The 21,392-nt window shown below is 42.1% G+C and overlaps 1 protein-coding gene across 1 annotated transcript; it reads right to left on the bottom strand. All coding sequences in view use genetic code 11, as the record gives it.

The window, feature by feature from the left end:
* Window positions 1-1,667: 1,667 nt before the first annotated feature.
* Window positions 1,668-17,041, bottom strand: EGR_00466 (Pre-mRNA-splicing factor ATP-dependent RNA helicase PRP16; the record flags this gene model as incomplete). The annotated part of the gene is made up of 17 exons (XM_024489715.1): window positions 1,668-1,701; window positions 2,104-2,203; window positions 2,284-2,365; window positions 3,981-4,026; window positions 4,105-4,251; window positions 7,934-8,127; window positions 9,521-9,710; window positions 9,797-9,855; window positions 10,671-11,088; window positions 11,630-11,777; window positions 11,856-12,285; window positions 12,350-12,712; window positions 13,045-13,395; window positions 13,814-14,145; window positions 14,744-15,244; window positions 16,594-16,754; window positions 16,830-17,041. 17 exons carry the CDS (start codon window positions 17,039-17,041, stop codon window positions 1,668-1,670), a joined length of 3,768 nt encoding a protein of 1,255 aa, XP_024355712.1.
* Between the last annotated feature and the right edge of the window lie 4,351 nt (window positions 17,042-21,392).

Raw genomic sequence — 21,392 nt, 5'->3', positions numbered from 1 at the left:
GATATAAACTAAAGCAAGTTATGCAGCTATCTTGAAAGGCGTGTCCTAGGAACTCACCTGGTGTTTTAAAGAGTGCTGAAAGCCCTGAGTCTGTAAAACACTAAATCATACCGAAATGTTTGATTTATAGGTTAATTTCAATTGTACCACTCAACATATTCATTCCCAACGTCACTTATGTGTGACGTCCCGATTATCTCATCTCAATCCGGTGTCACAAGTAGGTGGCACAGGCCCTTCGTAGGTTTGGGATACCCACTTGCCTTGAATTATGTGCTGTAAAAAGGGCTCTTGAGGTTAAACAAATTAAGTGGATGCTGGATGCTGTGGGATAGTCACACCCCACTCCGATTTGGGGCAGCTGTAGCGGCAAATGGATTGGAAAGTGGTGTGTCCAAAGAAGACGCATTCATTCCACCATTAAGATTGGTGCTGTTGTGAAAGCATGAGAGAAGCTTTTCAAATCAAATTCAGAATGAACAATAGTTGATGATGGCAGAGGGGCTGAGTACTTGGATGCACACGGGAATCGAGAAAGTTGGTAGGAGGGCTTTTCCACTGCGGTAATTACAAGTATATTGCAAGTGTATCGCTTCACCTGGTAAACGACCATTCTTTCGAAGGCGGCAAGAAGTACATGAGTTGTACGGACCGACAACTAACTTAAATGCATTGAGGAGATGGCAGCTCTGCTAAATAGTCTCTAGACATCTCACAGACAAGCCTATCTAATGCAATTTTGACGCTTTAGCTTTCAAGCAGCAGTTAAACTCGTCAAACATTGGCGGTAATTAGCTGCATGTTGCAACAGGATAGGGTGCGTTGATTTTTCTCCAGGCCCCTGATAACGAATTTGCTAACAGTGAGCGCTCAGTGGTAGCAAAATACTGTCAACTGGGAGTACGTCGGCAGAGCACCAGAGACCAGAGACACTCCTGCACAATCGACAATGCGAGGTAAGACGAAGATACGTTTATTGGAGCACATTTCTGTTCTCCCGAAAATGGCATCTTAATTGTGTCAGCTCGAGAGCTACGCAGACTGGAGCGTATTTTAAGTATGTTTGAATCATATAACTACAAATTTCAGCAGGAAATCATGCACGGGACGTGAGCTTTTAAAAGCGCACAAAACTGGGGACGCTTTTACTTTCTGCTTGTTTCGGTCGTAAGGTGTGAAAGAAAGTTTGCGAATTTTGCACATAACAATAAATTCAGCAAGAAGGGTCTCGTTAGCATAGCTGAATAGACTTAGGGTAGAAGCGTCCACCTGTTACCTATCACAAGAATGATTTCGCAAACAGCTAGTTCTGTACAGAGCGATCTGCGTTCGAAATGAGAAGACTGCACCAAACGCTTTGCAGCAAGAAAAAAACAGGATTTTAATTCTCTCAAAGCCGGTATTGGTTTGGCTCTAACTCAAGTTTGCGCGTTTCGGCTGATCGTGCTGAATGCGAGTTGAGTTTTGCTTCCCTGACACCGCTGCATAATGACTGAAAATGAAATAACAACTACCTACTACTTCGATGACATGCTCCAAACCTCCAATGTCATAAGTTGGTAAAAATACACGGAATAGGAAAATATCACAAGAAGCAGACAACAAAAGGATACATAAAGTAAAAAAACTTTTCGTAAGGCAGCATTTTACATAAAGAGTCGAATCACTCATGCCAGGTATCCCCACTTTTGAAGGTCGCTCCTAAAATCAGTAAAAAAGAAACGATATTAGTATCCATAGTGAGGCCAGAAGGAGCTTCTCTACGAGTTTTGCACCTTTGTTGACAAGAGACTTGGTTACTCGACGTTATGCTACGCAGGAACTCACCTAGCGCTATTGTCTGCGGCCCTACCGCTGGGACGGATATGTCACTTACTACTCCGTGTAGTAGCCCGCGTCCACCAGTGTCCACTTTTATTACAAACGTGTAAAATTTAAGGACCTAGTTTGACTAGAGAGTCCCAAAAAGAGTCGTTTTTGACACATCATAAAAATCGAAAGGACTTTCCACAGAGCCATTCGGAGTTTGGTAAACCCAGATTTAGTAAAAAAATAGGAATATGCAGCAGTTCCCGTGAATGATAAATAGCGATGTGAACCTACCTCAGGCGTTGTGTAAATTCATCATTTTCGTAATCCTCACGATCCCACTCTTCATCCCACACATTTTTATCACTCGCATCCTCCTCATTTGCGTCCCAATCTGAAAAGATGCAGAGAAAACCATTTAAACAATGTTCTTCGTAGTAATATCAAGTTGAAGCCTTCAGAATGCTGTTTTACCTTCCACGATGAACTCCTCGAATTCATTGACATCCTGATACATACCTTGCTTCTCGTTCACGCCTGATTTAGCCATCATGAACTAAAACGAAAGACAAGGAAGTGGTTTTCTTTCACCAAACTCAGAACTAACCAGGAAACAATTGTACTATAATAAATTTCAAGCTCAAAAATGAGTCAGAGTGAGTTTTAACGAAAAAGCTAGCCTACACACAATTAAGAACCTAGGCAGTTGCGCCTCACGGCCACAGCCCCCGGACCCAGCGAGCAAAGATGAATGACGCTAATGTTGGAGTCCGTGAAGTGTGACATTTTAGAGTATCAACGTCACAGAAGCGATAGTTTTGTGGAATGAGCAGTAAGAAAGTGAGCTTCACAATTATGCATAACATTAGTGGCAAAGGCTAAGACAATCAACTGCTCGCTATGCACACATTACCCAACGGGGTCTCCAAAACAATTTTTTTAAACGTGACCCATCACGGAACGCGTTTTGATGCGCAACGTGAAGGCAGATGGCGAAGTGTCGTAAATGGATGTGTGTGTACGTGCATGGGAAAACACACTCCTTGTGTTGACAGGTTACGGGATTGAGAAAAGACGACGACAGGTAAAGAGCATTCCCTACTTCATTCATCAATAAGTAGCATTTTAAGTGAAATTTATTACCGACCCGCTATTACTTAATTCAGCAAAAGCATGGATAGAACCCATTAGTTGAAATTTATGCTGTCATCTTCAAAGTGGCCAAATGTAATCCTCCTGCGATTCAGTTACAGGTGAGAGTATAAAACAAATTTGGGGCAAACAGGTAACCTTCCTTTTATCGCAACAAGCGGCACTCGATTTCGGAAGAGTTATATTGCTGTTATGGAACTGAAGCAACCCACAGCAGCGCGTACGGGAATGACTTCCACTGCGGTGAACCATAGCACCTCGGAATGACTTCAAGTGGGAAAGCGCCTCTGTTGTGGAAGAAATTATCAAGCAACCGGGATCATGTTTCGCAAACCAAAAGTTCAAACATGTGAACCTCTCATAGAATTTCCGCCTATTTTCATTCGCACATCGGCCAAGTCAAACAAATTTCATTGTAATTTACAGCCATATGCGGAAACGTACTTCAAATGGGCCTCTATTGAGCCCCAAACTCAAGTGGCCTTCATCTGTCGAAGCAAACACAACGCGAACGTGTGATGCAAGTCACTTTAAATGGCCATGTCATAGACATATTGCTTGGACAAGAATTTTCCTTTGGGCAAGAGCGGGAAGCACCTTGACTCAAAGTGACAAACGTCGAGGAAATGAGAAGCTTACGAGTAGGAGAAAAACTAATTTCAAACGATCTGTCAGAATATGAAAAAGACAGGGACCAAAGTCCTTCAATGTGAACTAGTCATTATTTCCTACCTTTGGTTATTCCTGAGAGTACAGAATCTGAACAAAAAAACTGGTTGACTATCATAAGCAGCAGCTTTTACTGAAGTTCCAATCATAGTTTATACAAAATAGTTGGCGTCTGCATTTCTCGAGCAAAAAAGCAGGCATAAACCAAAAAAGCGTTAAGAAAAAAATATCTATTAAGAGTAATTTATTGAATTTTTGAAATATATATATATAAAGAAGGAAAATAGGAGGTGAGGAAGCATTGAACAGCCCTCTTAGAGTCCAATTCGACCGCGTGGGCGTTTCGAGACCGCTGGAGTGCCCGGTTTTCTGAAGCCTGGAGTGGCTATCGGATGGCTAAACGAAGAACAAAGAGCCAAAAATGCAATCACTCCCCGTGGCAGAGAAGTTGAGGTACGGTTCGTGAACACTTACATGCGAGAGGAGCTCATGGAACGTTCGAGTTCCTCCTTGTGTCGGGCCAATTGCACCTCGGCTGCCTTCATCTCCGCCTCCATCTCAGCGCGTTCTGCATCCTCTCGACGCTGTCGCTCCTCTCTGCTTAGGCTCTGATCCTTCACGCTGCAAGAAAGGAAGAGGAAAGTGATGGTTACAATCTATACTCAATGACTGCCTTGAAAATTCTTTGAAAAGAAATACTTGATCAAGCGAAATTGCAATTTATTTTATTCCCAGACCACTATAACTAAGAATATTCCAAGCTTTGACGACGAGATTAGGGGCTCTCGGTCTTTGTATAGCCGGTTGGCTTATTTCACTTAGTATGAAGATCCCTAAAATATTGCGATGAATCAACACAAAGATCAACGATTAAAGAGGCATTTCAGCTTAAAATGCAGCTAACGCTTTCATGCCAAATGTATACCTTAGTAAAAATAAGTTCCAACATTTGATTACACAATAATCGAGTTCAACAAAAAAGTTTCCTACCAGTTGTTATCTGTCTAACGTGTAGTTATTTACTAGATTGATTAATGAAGGAGGTAAAGAACTCTAGAGTAAGAGAAACATGCCTTTGAGAACCCCCCTCGGTGCATCACCAGTTAGTTTTTTTCCACCTAGATCCAATTATTTGTAAACATGATAGAGCGAGCATTGACAAGCAAAACGCAAATTTACACAGAATCTGCCTCAAAGCATATTCCTTCCACTCTTCAAGCAGTCGACTGCAACCGGAAAAAAGATCGAGCCCTGCCCCAATGTTAGAGGTGGTCTTGAATCGACGTTAGAGGCATCTACAACTTTGAATCTAGTCTCTAAATCAAACAAAATCTTGTTCAGATCGCACGGCTTCATATCAGCGACGTAAATCAAAATCAAAACTGCGTTAGTACGATAACCGGTGAAATTTAATATGGCATATTTATGCCCAAGACTCCGTAATAAGCCTGTTTGGTGTCTAACAATGCTTCCTTCCGACTTCTAAGTTCAATTTTTTAATCTTGCATCTTTTTGTAAGGGCACAATCCAAGCAGTTCTAGCGACCTACACAGCGTATGTGGCCCCGAGAGTAACTCAGGCGGTGCAGAGGTAATCGAAGCATACGTCCATTTTAGACTAAAAGCGAAGTCGTAAGAACAATCTCGTCAGAAGAATTCTCTTAGATGGACAAGAAACTAAGGCTAAAATGGAATCCACAATCCTGGATGGAACACCATAGCAAAACCATCGCCTTTACAAAAGGTTAAAAAGTACCACTAAAACGAACTCCTCATCGAAAGCGTTAAGTAAATTCGAACTTCCATTTCAACATACCGACTTCGGAGACTCCGATTAACAACTATCAAAAATTGAGGCTCTTGTTTACTCTGTAATAATAAATAGGGACTTTATATCCCCTTCTCCTAACCAAGAAATTAGTCTCTAATCATGTAGCTTAAACCACCATTTTAAGCTCTTTCTGTACATGCACAATAGTTTCTTCCATCTGTCTGCACATTATAACAATTTCCAGGAGTAGAACAGGGGCTAAAGTGAGCTCTTACGTAAAAGCTCAGCTGCAAGTGTTCTACACGATGAATACTTATGCGATGTAATATACACACAATTTTGGTCAACACCAGGTGAGAGTGTATCCCATCAAAATGTACTAGTGCGAAATCCTTGGGACAAAAGTAACCAGTCTTAAATAGGATGTGAAACAGAGCGAAAAATTGGCATTTTTTCATTCATAATATTGCCGACTTCAAGCGGAACAAGCACACTAGGGCATTTGAAATAATTTGGCAGGGGGACGGATAAAGCCAGAGAAACAGGCTTCACGAAAACAACCTTAAAACCAAACAAGTAACTAAAGGACAAAATCGAGATTTTTAAAAACTATTCCAAAGCACGGATTTTCGTTTGGACTGCCAATAACCGTGAGCAAATTTACAAAAAATTAAAATTCTACTATCTCACCTCCAAACTTATTGCTTAAAGCTAACTTAAGTCTAGGAAACAGCGATCACAATATACAGGCGACTCAAGTGGAGCCGAATGCGAGCCTCGAAACGACTGTGCCTCCCAAAAAACCAGTATTTGATCGCACAGCTATAAAAAACACGGCATTCATATGAATACCCTTGAACCTGTTTGCTCAAATATGTTGCCTTTCGATCAAAAAAACTCGGTTTTTGTGTTAATATGACAAAGTGAAAACATAAAACGTGGCGAAAAACCGCATTACCAAAATTAAACAACGACCACTCCTTACAGCAGGCTGCGGAGACGAAATCATACACTTGTAATTAGGGTGCATTAGGAGTATCCCTTTATCATTTTCATGATAAAGTAGGTAACAGTCTGTGATTGTCTGTTGGCGGCATAAAATTGACTATGTATGAAAGAGTAGCATCGAAACTCGACGCGCTGTGAGGGAGGTGCATTGAGAAGACGGATAAGCACCAATAAAGGATCAAATTTGACAGAAAGAAAAGTGTCACTTTTTCCGGTGAAGGTTTTTGAGTAGAGATGCATAGCCTTGCCTGAAGCAATTCCTTTGCAATAAAAAATGAAACGGTTTCCTCGAGGAAATGAGAAGCGAAAATTGTAGCCAGAAAGTGTGCAGAATTTTTCCTACCATAAGATCAACAACGATGGTCAAATGAATAAGACAATAAAACTTTAATGCTTTAAAAGTAACTCTGGCATTAAGAGGTAGCCCAGTCAGTAGCAATTTGAGGTGAATGAGACAACACTCAACATGTGCCCAGTGGCTAACAAGGTGCATAAAAATTTTTGAATCCAACTGGAGGAAAGCGGTAGAAAAATTCAAGAAAAGTACAAACTTCAAAAATGGTATTTAGCAGTTGGTATTTTCAGAAAAGGATATTATTACTGTTGTCAGAAATAATTTACAGAATGCAATTGCTTTCAGGAGTGGGAAAAACGAGCAATTTAGGAAAAGGTTAACCCTTTCGAAAGGAATCGGAAAAGCATTCTCTTACAGTAGCTACGATGAAATTCGGTAATATGGTACCGTTACTATTTGTTATGTGTGTATATAGGCACCGAAACTGTGCGGTTCGAACACGACGATTAGAGAAGACCGGGATCTCGGAATGGATATCTTTACTGCCGCAAATGGTACACAGTGAGCGTCCGCGTCCGCATTCATAAAAGACCGCAGTCCTAACGCGCGCACACTTATATCCGAGGCCCTAGGACACTGAAATCCCCAAATCGACCCCAGCGGTACTTCAATCTTCACGTAATTATGTCCACTCAAAATAATATTGAAGGCTAATCAAGGGGAAGTAAGCGAGTGAAGTAAGAACGCTTCTAGAGTGTTCCGGAATGAGGCGCAAAAGGGGAATGTCACTATTTGAATTGCGAAAAAGAAACTTTTGAAAACTCGGAATGGGAACTCTGTTGGGTATCCATTTAGGTAGAGATAAGGCTACAAAACGGGTCTATATACCTTTGAATCAGAACAGAAAGCATGGTAGCAACTATTGCATTGTCAATGGCTCAAAAGATATCCTGATTAGCATTATTTACCAAGTCAGATATGACATTTGGAAAAATGATTTCCTTTAGTAGGGTACAGCTTAAGTAATCCATTCCTCAGCGTCTTTAAGTAAGCACACAATTCTAACAGACGAGAATTAAGCTCCATTGCACACATTCCGCTTAAATTACCAGTTCCTCACTTCTTTTACCTATAGTAGCATATGCGAATTTCGGTAAAATCGAGTTTTTGTGTGGAGACAAATATGGAGGAGCATAAAGGTGAAACAAAAGAGATGAAACGCGAGCGCACCTGTAGAAGATGGAGCCGTACTCGGCCAGCCAGCGCCCATCGACAGCGGTGACACATTGCATATACTCCTTGGAGGTCATGACTAACTCGTGGTAGATAATGTAGTCGGGTGTGTAGGCCATGCCGTAGAGCGAGCTGGTCGGATGTAGACGACAAGGCATGCCAGTGCGCAAGTTCACATACTCCGCAAGGCCCTATACACAGGCAAAATAAAGCAGGCGTTAAGAGCGATCACACTACTCAGTGCTGGACTTCAAGTTATTCCAAACTGTTGTGAGAGATCAAGTGCTCCCGTCTAAGCATATAATCTCAATGATGAAGAGTAAGGGAAACACACCGACTGAACAGGCCTCATGCATAAACGGTGATGGATGAGATTCAACTGAGGTCAAGGTGACATGCTTCACTAGACTCTGCATATGCATCCGACAAGGGAATGCTAAGAATGAACGTAGTACCCAGCACAGACCACGATCCCGTACTAACGAAAACGGAAGCACCCATAAGGTGGTGTTGAACTTGAGCTCACACACCCCATTGACACTCAAAATAGAGGTGGATAGACAGATGGTTAATAGGCAAGGATGATATGCAATGTGAAAGGGTGAAGCTGTTACTTAATTTCCGCAACAAAATCAAATCAGGAGTGAGCTAATGGTTATCCCTACATCTCAAGCCAAACGGGAAGTTGGGAACCCCTGAGTAAATTAGTGCAAGTGACTATTTGTTCAACGTGGGCAAAATTCTAAACAGTTCGTCATGGGATCGACATGACCGCCGAGGGGAAGTCAAATCTCCTGTGTGAGGAAACGGAACCATGGAAATAAATAGCAATGGGATACACTAAAACGAAGCACCAACAAGTGAACAATTGTAGCCGAGAGAAGTCTCCTAATGTAGCGGCCACTCCCACTAACTGAAGCTGAAAAGATGGCAACGAGAAATAAGTAATCAGCGGAAAGGAGGAGTAGAACAAGAATGAAAATGAAAAAGTGGGTTTCCATGGTTTATTTGAGGTAACAGGGCAACTAAAATGGGATCCGCTTGACGATTCGAGGTCATGAAGTTCTTTTGATTAAGTAATTTAGTGGCAAAGTTTACTAGCAGACAGACAGTGGAATCCGGAGCAATAGCCGATTTTTAAAAAACGGAACTAAACTCCAGAGAGCATAAGACCTTGTACCTCCCACAATTTAAATTAAGAGCAGGAGGGAACACTAAATCAAACTGTTTTGTAGCCTTCAGAAATGCGAAATATATGCCTACTGAAAAAAACAGAATATATATGCCAAAATAAGGCCTTTAACTATCGTTGATTTATTATACTTCAATGTTTCTAGGTGGATAAGTCTAATCTTTACTGAAGCGTAAGCTATATTTATTGCTAAAAAAGATAGACAAACGATTTGGACTTCAAAATAATTGAAGCAATGAACCTTCAGGATCATATACCGAAATATTACTCTAAAGTAAACACAAAGTCTCGAACACAAACTAGCAACATACAATGCTCCAAACTGCAACAAAAGGAATAAGGTAAGGCGTAACGCAAGAGAGTGGAATGAGGTAAAGGGAAGATAGACGCACCTTGATCCTGGCGGCCTGATGGAAGAAGGCGGAGCAAAGACAACGGCGAACAACATCCCAATCGGTGCCGCTGGAGCAGAGGGCCACCTTGTGTTGCTCCATGATCTCCTTCAATTGTTGACGCACCTCACGCACCTTCCGCATCGCCTTCACGTGGATAAAGTTGCGCGTGCAGAAGGAGGAGGAGTACCTGAACACAATTGTAAGCATCACGAACTGAATGAGAAGCAGACAGGGCCGTGTGAATCAGGTAAAAAAAAGAGAATGGATGTTTACCCGGATTTGCGCCAGAGAATGAAGACGTTGAGATAGGTCAGATGGTCCGATTCTGGTACCTGCAAGAAAATGTTAGCGCAAGAGGTAAATAACATGCCTCGACCATGAAACTAAGCACATTATATCAGCTTAGAAGATTAAACTAATGTTTATTTTAGGGTCAAATTGGTCAAATTGAATTGATGACCTTAGAGACAAATTCAGTTTTAGAAAATGCGATTTTAAAACTTCATTATTTCAAAAATTATCCTGAGGATTCAAATTAGAGGTAAGATTACTACGCCACACAAACCTCGTTCGTATGCACAATCCTGGCATTCAGTCATCAACAATTGTTTTCTAACTTACAAAGATGCAGAGTAATGCAGAAAAAACAGGCATTAGTGAGCATGGTAGATACAAACTCTCATATTACTGCAAAATGCTTTATTTTTCTAAAAAGCTCCGAACTCCCCAGCATATAATGCTCGAGAATTTAAACCAATAATAATAGCGCAGGCTGATCGTCAGGAGCATGAGATCGAAATAAGAAATTACTTAATCCTAAGATATATGTAATTTTCGAAATGCGTACATCTCTGCTCCACTTAGTGTAGGAAGTTCGACCTCAGTCAATGGAAGTATTTTTCAATTTCACATTCCATCACAGGCAAATTAATCTCCAGTACCCTCACCGATACCAACGCGAAACTTTGAGCAAAACCTTACGTCAAATATGCGGTCAAACTAACTAACTTCAAATCCCTGTTCAAATCTTGCATCCTATTTTAGATTCGTGCGGAAGTATTAATTCGTAAATCACTAGTTAAATACATTTGACTTCTGCAGCAATACAGAACAACTACTCATAAAAACAAGTAGCACATTGTCTCACTTGAAATTTCTCTCTTGCCAAATCGGCATCTTCCTCACGGCCCTTGGGTCGGAAGAATATGGACGGCACGGAGAGCATCGACACGATAGTGAGAGCCTCCTCTGAGCATCCCATCTCACAGGCGACGAGAAGGAGCTTAGAAAGCGCCGGGTCGAGCGGAAACTCCACCATCTGCCGGCCCAATTGGGTGAGTCCACCTGTGTTATCCAGCGCCCCAAACACCCACAGCTGACACATGGAATTGAGGATATTGTCTTGCGGCGGCGGATCCATGAAGTGAAAACGCATTAAGTCTCGCACGCCTAGAGACTTGAGGAGAAGCACCACGTTGGCTAGATTGGTGCGCTGGATCTCGGGCACGGAGGAGATTAGCATTTCCTCCTCGAATTGGCCGATTGTGTAGAGGCGGTAGGCAACCCTAGACCCCAAAACAAAACGGTAAGCTAGATGCCTGAAGAATTCCAACTTCAATGATGTGCAGAATGATTAGCTAAGGCTAACAAGTCGTGCAATCAAATAGTTTATGAAAAAACGTCAATATAACCTCAGACATCGAAATGTTATCTTTAATAAGATGATTCTGATCACCTTGAAATTGATAAGCTAGAAACAGTGTTTACCTAACGTAGCTGGGTGCTTTTAGAGGCCGAAAAAAAGGAATCAAATCGAAGGCTACTTAACCACTAAAAATGAGATGTAGCAAAGATAAAATGAAATCCGAATAGGGCTTTGAATTAGATCATTAAAAAAATAAGATTAACTTTAGCACAAATAGGTAAAAGGCAAAACCGAAAAAATCCACGGTCCCGTTAGAGTAAAAAAACAAAAGCTACAGTACCTTACTAATTAGTCTTCTGCAAAATGCAACGGCCACTTCTAAGACAGGTGTCACGATAGAGGAAGGTAGTGGAAAACGAAGTCATGAAGCAAACAATGCTGATGATAAAAGGGAGACGCACCCAGGACCTGTTCGACCAGCACGACCCGCTCTCTGGTTGGCATTAGCCTGACTGATAGGAAACAACTGAAGAGCATCCATACCGATACGTGGATTAAACACCTTTAGCTTGCAGTAACCCGCGTCGATAACGTAGCGAATACCGTCCACTACAGAAAAAGAAGGCTGGATAATTATTTTCGAAAGTAGTGCAGAAAAAAAAAACGGATTAAAAAGGAAGGCATCACCTGTGAGTGAGGTCTCTGCAATGTTCGTGGCAACCACACATTTCCTCGTATTATCCTCAGTCTTTTGAAAAATCTTCGCCTGAAGATCACTCGGCAATTGGGAGTAGATAGGAAGTACACACAGGGGCGGAGCCTCCTCCAGATTTCTCAGACGCTCAGCAATCAATTCACACGTCACCTCAATGTCTTCCTGACCCGTCATGAAGACGAGAATGTCTCCCTCTGGTGATCCCAAGTGGACCTGAATTGTCTGCTTTACTGCCACGTCAACATAGTCCATGACGGGTGACTTGCTGAACTGGACATCCACAGGGAAGGTGCGCCCAGGAATGTGAAAGATGGGACAATCGCCAAAAAATTGAGCAAATTTGTCTGCGTCCATTGTCGCCGAGGTGATGATCAACTTCAGGTCGTTGCGACGACTCACGATCTACAAGAAAGGGACTATTCAACCCAAAGAAATGACGAGACAGAAAAAGGAAGTAGAAGCAAACCTCTCGAAGGAGACCAAAAAGAACATCGGTGTTGAGAGAGCGTTCGTGGGCCTCGTCCATGATGATGGCAGAGTAGGGATCGAGGTCGGACTCGCGGAGGGACTCACGCAAGAGAATACCGTCGGTCATGTACTTAATTACTGTCTTCTCGTTAGTGCAGTCCTCAAACCGGATAGCATAGCCAACCTCTTCGCCCAGTCCAACGCCCATCTCGTCAGCAACACGCTTTGCTACTGACATGGCAGCGACACGACGTGGCTGAGTACAGCCCACCATCCCGTAATGCGTGTAACCGTCCTCGTGCAGGTATTGGGTCAACTGGGTTGTCTTGCCGCTACCTGTCTCCCCCACTATCACCACAATCTACAAGACAGTAGTAAGGAGGGTAGTTGAACTATCTCCAGGAGATAAACAACCAGATTTGATAAACAAGATAGGAAAAAGTTGATATCATTCGCGTTTAGCTGTAAATTAGTAAACTACTTCCAATAAAATTTCATAGAAAGGTAACTCAAAAAGCAAATACGGTTTTGATGTAATGCTGAAAAGAAATCATGAGTAACTAAGTGACAATCCCAGAGATTGTTACCTCATTACTGGGGAAGAAATCTGGGCATCAACACAATAAAGTGGATCGGTTAACTCAACATGTACAAGATCAGCGCTAAAGAGAGGGATTAAGGGAGGAAACGAACCTGATGCTCCTTAATGAGGCGTAGCAAGGCTGATCGAACCCCAAAGATCGGAAGGAATTGCCGTTGTTCCTTAATGGTTTTCGATTTGGCAAAATTGGACACCGCCTGATCCTTTTGGCCTCCAATCTTGTCGGCAAAGGTCTGTGACTCCCGATAAGAGGCCTCATTCCATTCCCCATCCTTCTCACCATCCTCACCTTCTGCGCGTCTAATGCCCATAATCTCACCAATCCGTGTGCCCGCCAGCTCCCACTCCTTCTTCTGTGCTCGCCGACGTTCCTTCTGTTCGCGGAAGTAGCGCACCATGGCGCTCCCCTTTGTGGCCACCTTCGTCATTATTCCGTCCGGATCCTGAAGAAAAACAATATTGAATGCAATAACGAGCAATCGAAATTGGTTAACGTAAGTTAAAGTGTTTAGTAACCTAACATTGGTGAGCATGCTCCTCATTTTAACAGAAAATATCAGGAAGTGAGACGTAAATAAGAGGTCTTGAAAATGACCTCAAAAGACAGTTTATAAGTGAATAGCGATATATTCTAGCCTTTCGGTTGCGCAAGTTGTACAGACAATTGGCAACCACTGAAGTGGAAGAACAGCAGACCTACCAATGCAAAAATTGTATTGCGATAAACGATCCACCTCAAGCCACTCAGTTGAATCGAAAAAGTTTGAAATCACCGAACAGTATGCAGAGAGAATACAAATAGTTTTAAGAACATTGCAAGATCACTTATTTCATTCTTCAAAGAGATTACAAGAGACCCACCTTCACAGGCATAACAGGCTCGGGATGTTTGGTAAAGATAATGCGGCCATCGAGGAAGGGTGGCATAATATTCTTCACCAGGAGGTGGACCCGAGCCTCACCCTCCTCATTCAGATCTTCTTCATCGTCATTGACACCACCGAGGTCACCCTCCCCACTAGCACTACCGGTAGCGATGCGTTCAACCACACCGGAGCGCAGCATGCGGTTGATCTCCCACGCCTGGTTCTCTTTCTGGATCTGCACTGCTCGAGCTGACATTCGCAGCTTCTTGCGTCGACGCGCTTCGGCTAATTGACGCTCTTTCTTTGCCACATAGTCATCGGGAACGTCTTAATTGGATGAAACAAGGAAAATCACTTCATTTATAATACTAGCTCCAGCATGTTGACTTCCTCGGCTATTGTGCCATTTGTCTTTTTAATCTCCTCGGAACAACCAGCATCCGGGTGCGTATACCGTTTAGTCTACAGCATAACGACCTCCACACCAAATTCATCTGAATTTTCTAGCTTCCTGAGCCTTTTGCACTACCAGAATGAAGTTGGATGAAGGCACCTCCATAACCGCACAATATTCAAATTCGTACGATGCAACTGACGTAAGCATCAACGTTCTACAAGATTGGTGTCAAAAAAACCAAATGCAGCTTTTGAAAGGATGACCTATCGAACTGAGTGACGAAATCATCACAATAAATAAGGTTTTGTTCGAAGTAGCAAAAACCTTACTCATCGTCACTTGCATGTTGAAAAGTAACTTTCGCTTCGATGTGTCGAGGTGACAGTTTTACTAAATGCCTTAGAATAACAGGAGGAATAAATGTAAGATTCTTTCAAAGGGAATCCAACACAACAGTGAAATTTTCCAGTATTTAACGTTGAAAAGAATTCAGAATAGCATACTAGAGAAAAAAGACAAAGAACTTACCTATGAAAGGATTGTTGCCCTCATCATAACCATTATCCATTAGGTACCAATTCCTATCTAGACGTTCTGCCTCAGCCTCCATTTCCTTCTCATCCACAGGCACAAAAGGCGTCTGTGAAGGTGTCTGCATTTCCTTCGACGGTGTGGGGGCCGTTTGTCTGCTTCTGCCACCACCGATACTGCCCTTCATCCAGGGATTTTGCATATAGGATGGCGTCTGGAGGGGTGTGTATTCATATCGGAAGCGCTTCTTTCCCGCTTCATTGTCCCTCTCCCAGGGCGTGGAGCGCGAGGGGGTGAAACCCGGAGTGTCGGTGGGCCGAAGATGGCGTGGCGTCTCAATGTAACGTGAGGTAGTGGTGGAGCGGTAAGAACTGGTCCGTGGGGTTTCCGCTTCCCAATCGCGCTCCCGACGCTTGCGGTCGCTCTCCTCTGCCTCAGTGCGACCACTGGAGTGATCGCTGCGGCTGCTATGGTGTCGACGGTAATCACGGTCGTCTTCTTGGTGTCGCGAGTATTTTAGTGGTCAGAAGAACGAACACCAAGAATTCAAAATTCAAAATATTGATGACGGAAAAAGTTGGCAATTTGATAACATGTTGACTAGAATAGTGGTTCAGCATCAGAATGACGATTTTTTTTCGGCGCCCTTCGACCCGACTAAGAAGCTGCTGTCGTGAACTCTACTCGTGGTGCCCACAAAGTTCTGATCGACAGGCCATTCCAAAAGTTTGGAACCAAGCTACTTGCAAGTCCCCAGGGTTTGTAGTCTTCAGACCACGCTGGCAGTGCATTTTTTATTTGAAAGATCTCGGACTCTACATTATGCAGATTTAATTACATTTGAAATGAACGAATAAACTGTTCTATTCTCACCACAAACACCTCCAGTATATTGTTACGCGCTCTTGATTAGCTGGGTGCATACACTACATTGAGACCCACTTAACTGGGATTGAGAAGAAGAGAAAGGCCTCCGACATCAGTGATATTCCATAACAGTAAAGAAATCGAAAAATGTGACTTTTACTTGACCAATGCTTTTGGCAACAAAAAGAAGTTGCGTAATCCCGTGGCAAACATATTCTACCCATAATCATCTCGTTATGGCCTTCAAATAGGGGAGTCATAGGTAAACCCTAGGATCAAAATTCACTAGGCCTGTTAAATATCGGTCATCTTGATGGCGGGAGCATTACAACGCAGCGAAGCGAGATCTGAGCCCACCATATTTCAAAACCATTAAGGAGCCCAAAACATTGCAGCACCTTTATTTGGATCATGATTGCTGATAAGACGGAGGAGAGTCCGATCAATCCTTTGTTCCAGATCACTCCAATTAAGAACAACTTTAGAGACTTCACTTACACTGTCAACATTAACACTACACTCTCTGAATTGAGGGATAGTAAGAACAATCCCGAATCCAATATTTGGGCCCCACTAAACTAAATAAGTTAACTAAGGACCGGTAATTAAGGAAATGTGAATATGGCTACGGACGACAACGATTCAAAGGTAAATCGAAACAAGAATTTGAAGAAATAACCCAGTAATGGAATGGGAAAAGACTGGGACATTTTAAGTGTTTTGAAACATTAGAAAGAGCAAGCGGTTTTAGGTAACAAAGCACAATCATTCGAGGAACGGCAAAGGTCCTAGAAAACGCATCTACACTATCAGAGTTTGAGCATTTATGTTCAATAAATATGAAAATGACTAGGATGTTTCCAGCCCGAAAATAAATCACTGCATTTAAATGAAATCCGGCATTGGGAACAGCCAAATGTAACCACATCTGAAATGACTGAAGAAGCTAACGAGCAGAGGATAGTGAAGAAAAACAATACCTTTCCCCTTTTGTTTGAACGGGTCACCGGTCTTGTAAGCCAAGCCTGATTTGAATTGACCTGCCTTTTCACGACTTTTCTTGTACAACTGAGAGTCAAGATAATCCTTGCTGACACCACCTCCGTAGGAAGGTGTCTCTATTCGCGGTTCCCGGTAATTTCTGAAAAAAAAAATTGGGTAGGTTTTCCGGAAACCAATGGTAAATAAATCAGGAAAATAGAGAAGAATAACGCACCGCTGTTTGTAAAGAGAAACTGCAGATTGCCCATTCTGTGACTCAGTTCGTTTCTTAGCAGCGAGCTTATCAAGTCCAAAAATGGAATTCTGAGGTTTTTTGAAAACATGTGAATTGCTGTCAGTGCTAGAAGCACCTTTCGGATACACAAGGCCACCCTTTTCGTGCAAATCAGATCCTTCAAGCTTGTCAATCGACCCAAAGGAGTCCATACTTTAAGCTAGTGAAAAGCAAATAAAACAAGTTGCAGGGGGTAGATGCCCTAGAACGGAAGTAGTGAATTAAGAGTGTAGTAACAAAGTTCCATGTCAAAGACTAAAAAAAAGTTTCAAGAAGACGGAAGATGTTAGGCATAAATGCGTGGTTATTTTACCACAAGCAAATTGCCCAGAGAAAACTGATGTGTGATCAGACAAACCGCACAAATGCTCCCCGACTAGACTTAACCGCGTGTCGAGTGCAGCATTATAAACAAAAGCCCATGTTTAAAATTTTTAAAGCTAGGTAAAGAGATCAAAAAACAAAAGGTTTAATAAACTAACAAAGCCGCTACTAAAGTGGTGCCAAGCATGACATTACTTTCTAAACTTTGAAAATTTTTTTGGCTTACGAATTCCTTAACTAAACCAAATTGCTCCCAGGACGATCCCCTCTCCCACATAGTAGCTTTTTCATAAAGGCAAAGTCAGCCGTAATAACTTTTTAGGCAAGCTTTTAATTAGCGAGTGTTTTATTTCAGGTTTCGACTTTTGGTTTCAATATTCGCAAGGATTACTCCCCCAAGAGCAAACGAATTTGAGAATATATTCTTGATACACAAAGTGAGTGTAACTTTTTCAGCCTCCAGTGTTCTTCTAAAGTTGCAATAATCCACTGTGACATAACAGAAAGTGTATTTTTTAATGTAGAAGGACTGAGAGGCTCATGACGCGCAAGTACAGTTTGTGGTGGTCCAAGTGCCCGTAATGTCAAAAGTAAAATTAAGTAATCTGTTAAATCTTCACAGTTTCATCGCATTTGGAAATCAGGTATTCTGTAAACAGTTCTATTCAAATTTTGACTTGCAATGAATTGATGCATGTGAAATTTAGAAGCTAGCACTTAAAATCGCATGGGTAAAGTCTATTCTTTTGTAAATTACTAAAAATTTCCTTAACAGGGTATGGCTGGCATTTAGAGACTTGCGTAGACAAACCTTCTACTTTGGCTTTATGCAACTGCTAGTATAACCTTCTTACCGTCCTCTTTAATCTGCTTCAAGTATTTTTTTTTCGAGTACGACACCGCAAGCATTGTAAAAGCCAAAGTCATCGTAAAAAATTTAGACAGTAGCTAAATTTTTGATTTGGAAAATCGGTGACTGCTATACGCTTCCTCCCTGAGTTGGATTTTCCCCAAAAAAAAATATGGCTTTTAAGTATTTTGGCTGGGTTCCATGTTGATAAGATTTTTGTTTACCACTGGCAGAACATCGAGCGCCGGATTTTTGACAGTTTTAGATAGTATGACACCCTCATTTATATCATCTAGCTCACCTTTCTAGTTTGATTACGCGATACCTAAGGCTCCACAGGTTGTATTTCCGCTCGGCAACAGGGTCTCCAGGTCATGTCGGTAGTCTCTCAGCCCTCACCCAAGGAAGACTCAGGGAGCTGCACTGGTGAAGGCCCGAGAGACTACCGGCACGGCCCGGAGGCCATGACGTTGAGTGGAAGCGCAGTTTGCAAAGACTTGGGTTCCCGCGTATTCAAAACCGGACCTAAAGAAACTACCAAAGCATCACAAAACATTTACTTACAATAGGCGATAATTAGACTTTTGTGGGCTCAAAATAGCTTTGACGTTGAGTCTATTTAAACCTCTCCTTCCCGGTTCTTACACCGGTTAATTTTCGTTTTTACTCATTCTAAAATAACTTCTTATTATGACTACTTAATTAAAGCTAAGCGCTAAACTCAAGTAAAATAACCTTTAAAACAGAGGAAGTAAGTTCTTGGCGCTCAAGCAACCCAATGCTAAAACCCTGCAGTACCTGTTCGTTTCAAATTTGAAAGGCCGTCGGGCTTGGAACCTGCTGGCAAAACTGGCTGCACGGAGGAGAAATAAAGGATAAAGGTGGTTAGGGAGTTGGATTTCTTCTCAATTATTAATAGAGTTGAAAAAAATTGTTCCTCTCTACGCCCTTTTGCATTTCCTCCGAAGTGATTAGGGTCCTCCGGATGGATGACTGATTGCGGGTAAAAGGTTGTGTGTGACGTTTCCCTAAATATGCACCCATTCTCTTCCATGAACCAGGTCATCTGTTAATTTATGACAGGCACCATTTCATTTATCGTAGAGTCCCCTATTTAAACTGAACGAAATATGAATCAAGAAGCACAGAATGGCGATCTGACAGAATTTTAGAGAAAAACACAATATAGCGCTTTCATGGCTTCAGCTTCTGATCATCAAAATTGGTCACATTCTACAGGCAATTTAACCACTTTTGCCATGTTTACAAATTATTACCAATTCCCCAATAGCCATCCCCCTTTCCAGACGTCTTTATTCACTTAAAGTAGTCATTCCAAAGTAGTCATTTCAAATGCAACCATTCGAATTCCCACGAAGGTGTTGCTGCCAAAGGGCAAAAAATCTGAGAGAATCTAAGCGCGGATGGTGATTTTTACCGCATTATGACGATAAACGGACGCTGGACAGCGAAGGGATCGCATAATCAAGGCTATACTTGGGCCAGGGTCTCAGTAGAAATTCGATTATCACGGCACAGATTTTTACTGTGACTGCTTTTATCTTGCTTTTTCCTTCCCATCAAATTCATTTCCTTTTGAGTAAGTGGAAGTTTACAGGGTTAGGTGAAATAGGGCGTCACATGAATGTGACGCTGATAACGAAGGCATTTGTTACATAGCCTCTCCCATTTTTGAGGTGCTCCCCGCGGTTAGATGTTATGTGACACCTGATTAATGGGCCACAAAGAATACGTGCCAGGAGAAGAATGTTACCTGTTTTAGCAGGACATTAAGGGGATTTGGATGGCGGACGGACCAAATCGAGAGAGAATTGTCTGAGGAACATTGCAAAGAGTTGGTAGATTTTCCAAGGTGATTATACCTTATACGCCTGTTGCTTTCCACAAGAATTCTTGCATGAAAATAACACGACGAAGTGGAGTATCGTAACCACAGTGCCTGAGTAGAATCGCTATGCTCCAAGACCTTAGTAAGCAGTTTTTAAAGGTCTGTTTCGATTCTTCTGAGCATAGCTACACGTTATTATCGGCCAATATGCAGAGCTAAAATTAAGGGGTCGTTACCCCTTCCGGATTGCCGTAAGTGCAGTCATACCCAGCAAATACCTCATTTCCATGTCTTTTAAGTGTGGTGCCTGCCCAAAGAAATTGGGACGTTTTGTTCTTTTGTACCAGACTCCCTCACCAGGGCACCGCTAAGCGTCATCGCCGAAGATAGGACATGCTAGTAGCGAGGGCGAACTGAGATGCCGCAGGCTTGGACAGGGCCTCATTATACCGACCCATTAAAACTCAAACAAATACCGTTTTAATACCTGAACACTTACGACTTATCCTAGGAAGTCAAATGAAATATTATCAGCAAAAATAAATTGAGTCGACATTTAAAAAGCGCACTAACTTATGTGAGTCAGCTGTCCAGCGCTTATTTTGAAGATCACAAGCGTTTGTCAATTAAAATTTCAAGTCATTACCCGTTTAAAAGTGCGTAGAGATGATTGCGTGCATCGAAAAACCGGCAACTGCGTTGTGTCCTCCACTTGAGCCCATTACGCCAAAAAGGTCTAACTTACAAATCAAAAAGGCTTCAGTAGCCCTGATAGAGAATATGAGGTAAATTGTTGAAGAAAAGCTACTAAAATAAGTGACTCGCGGCACGAAGTAACTACGTTTTTAAGCATTTTGTCCAAGCCTATTTAAAAGGGAGAAATGAGGCTGTGTCAATTTGGAGGGAAGCCCCGCCCTAGTTGGGTGAAAGACATTTCAGCGACCCCTTGGTTTTCAACTAAATCTTGTTGCCCCCATCATTTAGCGTTCTTTGAAAGGGAAACGAATCTCTTCTCATTAAGTGCCTTTTTATTCAGTACGCAAAATGAATATGGTTCCCTAAATAGGTGAAGCCGGAGCATTCATAAATAATACTTTCTGAAAAAGATGGCGCTCCAGATTTGCATTGTTGCTCTAGTTCCACATTCTTGCAGTGAATAAATTAAATGCTAATTCCCGCAGGGTACAGAGGATGAATGCCTAAACAAATAGTGCATAAAGTCAAGACGTGGAACGGCATCGTCTATGCCTTAATTTGAGAATCAGAACTTGGTTAATTTTGAATTCACGGCAATAAACGCCTTTTAGTATCAAGATTAGAAGTCAGTTTTATACAGCTTCAAGAGCGTTATAATTCATGTAATTAATAAAGAAGTAAAGGGACGCCTGTAATAATTCTGTTGTTTAACTCTTGGTTTAGCATACACGGACACTGAAGGGCACGACATTGCTCTTCCCTTCATGGTCTTCGGACTACGCCA

This window comes from Echinococcus granulosus (assembly GCF_000524195.1).
Source record: "Echinococcus granulosus chromosome Unknown EG_S00002, whole genome shotgun sequence".
In the NCBI taxonomy this organism is placed as follows: domain Eukaryota; kingdom Metazoa; phylum Platyhelminthes; class Cestoda; order Cyclophyllidea; family Taeniidae; genus Echinococcus; species Echinococcus granulosus.
Note: the sequence above shows the minus strand (reverse complement) of the source record. Positions and strands in the feature narration are given on the sequence as shown.